Source organism: Ailuropoda melanoleuca, chromosome 6, assembly GCF_002007445.2.
Source record: "Ailuropoda melanoleuca isolate Jingjing chromosome 6, ASM200744v2, whole genome shotgun sequence".
Taxonomy (NCBI): Eukaryota; Metazoa; Chordata; class Mammalia; order Carnivora; family Ursidae; genus Ailuropoda; species Ailuropoda melanoleuca.
In genome coordinates, this window is record NC_048223.1 from 43,358,484 (window position 1) to 43,365,600 (window position 7,117).

General features: G+C 53.9%; 1 protein-coding gene across 1 annotated transcript in view; it reads left to right on the forward strand.

Moving 5' to 3' along the window:
• The window catches only part of NINL (ninein like), a 95,562-nt gene that overhangs the window by 45,350 nt on the left and 43,095 nt on the right, over positions 1–7,117 (forward strand). Inside the window, exons 10-11 of the mRNA XM_034663560.1 lie at positions 5,867–6,067; positions 6,362–6,443. Of these exons, the coding sequence (XP_034519451.1) occupies positions 5,867–6,067; positions 6,362–6,443 (283 nt within the window). The remainder of the gene's footprint in view (positions 1–5,866; positions 6,068–6,361; positions 6,444–7,117) is intronic.

Genomic DNA, 7,117 nt, shown 5'->3' on the forward strand with positions numbered 1-7,117 from the left:
GCATTTCTCTGCATCTGGGATTTCTGGGAGCCTGGTCCAGAGCCCCCTGCACGAACCTCGTCAAGGGAGTCGGTGGCCTCCCTTCTCTCCCTACACCTCACCCCTTTCCTCACTCATTTCCACACACTGCTAGTGTGTGATCACTCCTTTCTGTACTCAGCCGTGGCCACCAGGGCAGCGAGGACTCTCAGCCACGTGCAGTAGTGTTTGTGGGTCTTTGTGGTCCTGCTGCTGCTGTCCCTCCTGTTCTCCTGGCTCTCGAACACGATCAAGGGGAGAGGGACAGACACGTCTTCACTGGGCCATACCCAGAACGAAAGTGTGACTGAGGCCTCTGAGATGGGTCATGGTCCCGTCCAGCTGTGGGGGAGCAGATGATGGCAGTGAGCTGGCTCTGGTGGGACAGCACGCTGGCTGCCCACCACTGGCTCCCTGCTCTTTATCTGTGCAAGTTATAAAGTAAGAACCCCAGGGACAAAGTGTGGTAATAGTGCTAGCGACCTGTCAGCTTTCTCAGACCCTTTGCTCTCAGACCCACACGTCCAGGGACACTTCTGACTTTCACTGCCCCCATGGGGCTCCGCGGGGTCCCGGCTGTCGGGCGTGCTGACCGCTGGGCGGTGACTGCCGTGGCCATGACGGTGCGGTAATGACGCCTCAGCTTCCAGTCACCACACAGCTGGCTACCCTGCTTCTGCAAGAGTCCAAGCACCCTGGTGGCTTCGCATGGGATTCTCCAAACTTCCAGATACTGTCATTCCTTTACTTCTCTGATGCGAGCTCAAGCTGAGCTCTGAGGGACATCACATTCACGGACGGAGAGCCTCAGCCTGTGCTCATTTCCGTGGCCCCCACTCCTGCCCCTGCTGGCCCCCCCACATGCCCTCCCGCGGAGCAGGCAAGGTTAGGTTCCTGCCTGGTCCTGCACGCTGCGGGGCGTCCCGGCGCTCCGACCCAGCCCCGCGTCTCAGCACCTGCAGGAGCCCTGCCTCACGCCTGTCTGCATGCGGCTCAGGCTCTGCGAGCGTGCTCTCCCTACTCTCCCCTCTGCGGCCGGCACGTTCTCCCCACGCATGCGCCCTGAGACACACGGAGGCCGCCCGGAGGCCGCGCCGCTGCTGGCTGAGGCACCGACTGCCTCCAGATGTTCTCCCTCTTTCCTCCTCAACTCTCACGCACTCTCCTCCGCAGCTCGCGCTCACTGCTCTGCTACTCATATTCTGTCCTCCCGCTCCCCCCACACGCTCTCCTCCCGGACCCTGCGCTCTGGTGAATGGTTTTGAAGCCTGACGAAAGGAGCCTGATGTGGTTGAAGCAGCCAGAGCCCAAAACCTGACTTCGGGCATTGTGACGTACAGTGGGTTAAGCAGACCCCTGGTAAGCGGTCTGCTCCATTGGTGGGGCTGGTGGCTGGACAGACCAGAGGGAAGGATTTCTGACCTTTTGTGGACACAAAACCCACCTCTTTGGTTTATTAACCAAAATGTGAAGAAATCCAGCCCCTGAGGATCTCCCAGGCTGGGGCAAGCAGAGGAGGGGCTTTTCACCCCATTGTGGGGAACAGTCTATGCTAGGCTTCCCTGGCAGAGTTGAGCTGGTTGTTCACCTGGAAGCTTTTATCACCTGGAGGTGTCCCCTTAAGGATAGCAAAGGGTGTGCGCTGTGGAAAAACCAGGGTGCTGTGCTTAGCTCTGGGTAGTGGTGGTAGTGGAGGCACAGGGAGGCTACCAGCCTCCCCACCTCATTCTCCCTCACCAGCCCTTGCTGTGATCCTGGGTGGACAGAGCCCCTGAGATACCTCATCTGCGAAGTGGGAGTGGTGACAGACCGTCCTCTGCATGGGAGGCTACCGGTCAGTGTGTTTGAGCCCTCAGCAGGGTTTGGTGCGTGCAGCCGCCAGGTGCATCTCATGCCTGTGGGTTAGCTGAGCGAGGGCCTCCATGAAATGTATGGCAAAGAGAAGCAAGAACTCAGGTGGTGTACATGGCTTCAGCGAACACGTGTCTGAGAGCTTGTGACCAGCCATCTCTGGGATGTTGCCTCTCACTGTCTTGTGTGGTTGTGACATTGGAAGGGAACGCTTTTCTCACGCCAGCCCTGCCAGCCGTGTTTGTGGGTATCATGGCATGACGTACATGCAGTCCCCGCAAACCTGACCCTGGGTGGGCAGCGTACGGGCCTTCACAGGACCTTTTACCTGCCCCCATGAGCCTTGCTGCGGGCTTCTGAGCACTGTCCCAAGAAAGGCCTATTCCTGCCATGCGTGGGGACGGTCACGGTCACAGTTACAGAGCCCTCACCCTAATGGCTCACAGCGGGAGGATCGGAGGCACCCGGGGGGTGCAGCCAGCTTTCCTAGGGCTCCGAGGTTCGTAACATGGCCACAGCAGATGGGCGGGGGCGGTTTCATGGCCACATAGGGCCAGGCGATTGTGTCCAACTAAACAGTGGGGTCAAAGACCAAGAGCTCTTTCATCGTCACTGGAGACACTGGTTGCCTTCACTGTGCAGCCGGAGGTCTGGAGGTGGAGCCAGTCGGCCCTCTAGGAAGGAGCTTCTGTTCCAGCCGTGAAACTGCTGTGTTGTGCTCCTGGCTTACCAGCCACAGTTACCCAAATAGGCCATTTTAGCCCCATTTTTGAGCTAAAGAAACTGAGGCTAGCAGCAGTGCTGTAGCTTGCGTGCAGTCACACAACTAGTGTGGCCTAGAAGTTGAAGCCAGGTCTCCCATCTCCTTGTCTCATGCTCTCTCTGAGATGAGAGAGCATGGGGCCCTGGCCTGCCGTGTATTGACACTGTGAGAAAACAGACCATTAGGCAGGAGGAGCACTGAAAGGTAGAGAGCTTGTCGCTTCCCAGGCTGGGGTCACCTGAAGTCACATACCGCCATCCTAGTCGGCACATGAGGGCCCCACCAGCTCACCCTCCCATAGGACCTGTGTACTAGGGGTTCAAAAGGAGGGTACTGGCTGTCCCTACCCGTCTGCGGGTGTCTGCTCTGGGCCATGCAGGGTCACACATCTGAGTCCACGGGCCCCTGGAAGCCCAAAGGCCTGGGACACCCTTTCCTTCCTGAGAGTGGCTGGGGAAGGCCAGATGCAGCAGGCTGAGATCCTGGTCTGCTCACCAGTGGAAGTCCACACCTACCTCTGCCTGTTGTGGAAGAGAAGTGTGCCAGAGATGGCGTCAAGGGGTGTAGTGTGGAAGAGTGCATGCGTGTGTGTGTGGCTGTGTGAGTGCATGCTGTGTGCGTGCAAGTGTGCACACGTGCATGCTCATGTCCACCGTTCCTGCATGAAAGACTCACAGGATAATGGTGATGTTCAGGAGACTGAAACAGTATGGATCCTTTCACCAAATTTTCAGAAATATTTCCAGTCAAATCTGAGAAAATAAATAAACATGGTCTCAGTGTAAGGAGGTGTTAGTAAGGCCGTGGAGCCCCGGGTGGGGAGATCGGCCATGACACCTTGACTTCTTCATGGACGCACTGGCTGTGGCCTTGCTGAGCCCCCCTTATCTCAGGATGGAACATGGGCGGTATTTATCACAAAGGAGCATTTAGTTAAGAAACACCTGCATCTTGTTTCTGCTCCTGTCAGCAATCGACAGTCTCTATTCAGCTGATTTCCTTGTAGTATGCAGCTGCAAGCCTCCCCGTTTACCACTTCTTACTGAGCAAGTTCCTGTGGGTGGAATTAGAATGTTGAATTGGTTGGCTCTTGCAGCTACGATGTAGCTAACTGACATAGTCTCCTTAGTTCCCCGACCTCACAAAACAGGGCCTGAGTTCAGTGTGGGTTTCCAGAGAGTAACTCTCTTTAAAAATTAAGAATTGAGGGAACCTTGGAAGGAGACAACAGAGGGATTGCCGATATGCTCTTTCCTGTCTTGGTGCCTCCCCCACCTCTTCATGGCCCTTCTAACAGCATGGTCGGTTGTTAGACTTACCGTTGACATCAGAGGCTAGGGATCCCACCTGAGCAGGAGTGGGACTGATTCTGGTGCCACTGAGACCTTGGGTCGCAGCCTCATGGGGACTGGGGCGGGAGGGGCCCACAGGGGCCTGTCTAGCCTCTGGAGCAGCCCGACTTCCCACGGTCCTCCTATCTGCCCTGCACTGCCACCTGCCAGCCCTTGGTTAATGTTGTTCAAGGGAGAAAACTCCTTTTTAAAGAACTGTGTCCAAGAGCTAAATACAAGTTGATTTTAGATGATCACCTTAAGTAACTATAAACTGATTTGCTTCAGTCGCAGCGTGTTAGGCTTGACTCTCTCTCAAGCACGTGGGAAGAATTGTATGATGTCTTTCCTCCAGTCAGAGAGTCACAAACTTGAAAGCCTTATCTTAGTCTGAGGGCTCCTTAGTCAAGGGATCCATGAAGGCCCTGTGAGTTTGGGTTTTGCCCCATGAGTAATGGAGCATTATCAGGAGTTTCTAGAAATAGTTGTTATGGCTGCATTAGGTTTTTCTCATTACAGGAGTAATAAATGATACATGTTCATTGTAGAAAATACAAGTGAAAGTAAAAATAAAAGCAGAAATTTCACCCAGAGTTTATCACTCTTGATGTTTTTTATGTCCTTCACTTCTTTTTTCCATGTACATATTTACAAAATGGTGTATCATATATGCTTTTGTGATGACTGCAGAGCCTCCCATTATGTGTGTCTGCCATATTTTATTTGTCCATTTTTCTTATGTTGGGTATTTCTAAAGTTTTTAAAGAATGGAGTGATAACGGTTAAATAGGTGTTTTTAAGACTACCCCAAAGGTTTGTGGAGTGTTACATTAGCTAGATTCGTCTTACTCTTTTTCCCCTAAGTACCAGCTGTTTTTTCTCCGTCTCCTTTCCTGCTGGGTGTTCTTTTCTTAAAGTTCTGAGATGAGAAAGTCTACACTGTCTGGAGGGGGCTGGAGGATAAACCCCCGGTGTTCTCTGCTGAATTATTAACATTGCCAAGCCCTCTGCCGAATGAAGTAAGAGTTCCTCTTATTTTCCGTCTAGAGAGACTTGGTTTGAGAAATCCTGCTAAGCAACTGATTCAATGATAAAACTAAGATTTGGGCGCCTGGGTGGCTCAGCTGATTGGGCATCTGCCTTCAGCTCAGGTCGTGATCTCAGGGTCCTGGGATTGAGCCCCACATCAGGCTCCTCACTCAGTGGCAAGTCTGCTTCTCTCTCTCCCTTTGCCCCCCCCATTCTTGCGTGCTCTCTCTCTTTTTCTCTCTCTCTCAAATAAATAAAATCTTTTGAAAAATAAATAAATAAAACTAAGATTTGGCACTTTTTGCTGATGAAAAAAATGGTTCTTACAAAAGAATAAGGCAGAAACTGAGGGGTAAACGCCTCCTACCTTCTCTTCTGATTGCTTTGGGATTCACTGTCCACAGGTTTTACATTGCCTGGGTCCTGCATGAGAGGCTTACTTTGGTGTACATTTGGTTATCCAGGCTGCCCTGCTGTAGGAGGTGGCTGAAAGGCAGAGGGCATCAGAGAGGTCTACCCACAGAGAGCATTGGCAAGCTCACTCCAGAGGCCTCAGGGACCTGCTGGCTTCCCTTGTCACCTCCCCTAGCCCTGGGGGGCGTGGGGGCACATCCACCTTCAGGCCCAGGGTAAGGGGGCTTTAAAGGAGAGCCCCTGCCCTTACAGCATGTGCAGTTTAGCTGAGGTTCAGTGACCCCATCTGTCAGGCAGAAACAATTGAATCCCAGATAGTGTGGCCAAGTGCTACTGGCAGAAAGGTTCCAGGGAAAAAAGGCCATGTTGCCTAGGAGATGTCCCTGGAGAGGGAGGGGTCAGTATGGGCCTGGGGGGCCCCTTGGGACCCAACATGACATATTCTGTGTGTGCCTCGCAGACATCTGGAGCAGGGATACCGGGAAAGGCTGAGCCTCCTGCGGTCCGAGATGGAGAGGGAACGTGAGCTGTTCTGGGAGCAGACCTGCAAGCAAAGGGCTGTGCTGGAGAAGGACCTGGAGCGCCTGCGTGCCGAGGAGGCCAGCCTCCGGGAAAAGCTGACCCTGGCCCTGAAGGTGGGTGGGGAGCAGTGTCTCCCCGGGTCATCCTGCCCTGAATGACAGAAAGGAGGTTGCCTGAGGGTTCATCCTCCCACACCCCACATTTTCCTTGTCAGGAACATGACTACCTCCATGGTAGGGAAACTCCTTATTTCTAACTAAGGAACGTTGGCTGCAGCCACAGAGAAAGCACATTTCTCANCAGCACATTTCTCAGCCAAAGCAAAAAGGGTCCTGGCTTTTCCATGAGAGGCATTGCCTCTTCCTTTTCTCTGGTCATGGGACAGCAGGACAGGTTGAGACCTTAGGGGCTCTCACTCTCTGCTTTGACTCAGGAGGATAGTGGTCAGGGAGGGTCAGCAGCAGCGGCCAGCTTTGCCACACCCACCCATTCCCGGAGACCAGAGCATCTGTGGGGTCAGCAAAAGACCAAAACCTAAGGCCCACCCTGCCAGAGTCCTGGGTGTGTAGCCTGAAGGAAATGGGTTTTTCTGGGCTTTGGTGAATGTCCTGTGACCCACAGCCACCCTACATTTGGTCCTATACAGAGGTGTCCCCTGGCCCTATGTCCACTGGTCCCTCCTGTGCTCCTGCCTTCCTCCTCCTCTCCTAACATGGAGCCTGCAGATTCTTTCCACATCTGCCTGGTCTCTGTCTCCCTGGGGGAGAAGCTGCGTCCTTGCCTGAACTGTGTTCTTACTGCTCTTCTCACTGGTTTCCCATGTCTGTGGGTACTGCCTTCCTCCCCCGGGGGACATCTGAGCTGTGNATGTCTGTGGGTACTGCCTTCCTCCCCCGGGGGACATCTGAGCTGTGAGGGTGCTATTTCCAATCCCTCATTTAGACAATGGCTCAGAAAGGATTGCCCCCCAACCTCTTCTCGTGTTACTCATGGCCTTCTTGAGCATTCAGGGCAGGAGAAGGAGGAGCAATGGGGAAAGCGACAAGCACTGGTGAGGGGCTCTGTGGGGTTGGTCCCCAGCACAACCTCCCCTGTGGGTGCCCAGGCAGTGAGTACCGGTCACATTGCATTTGCAGGTTTCTTCCTTGATTGTGAGTGCTGCTGGGAATAAGTCTTTGATGCAGAGGGG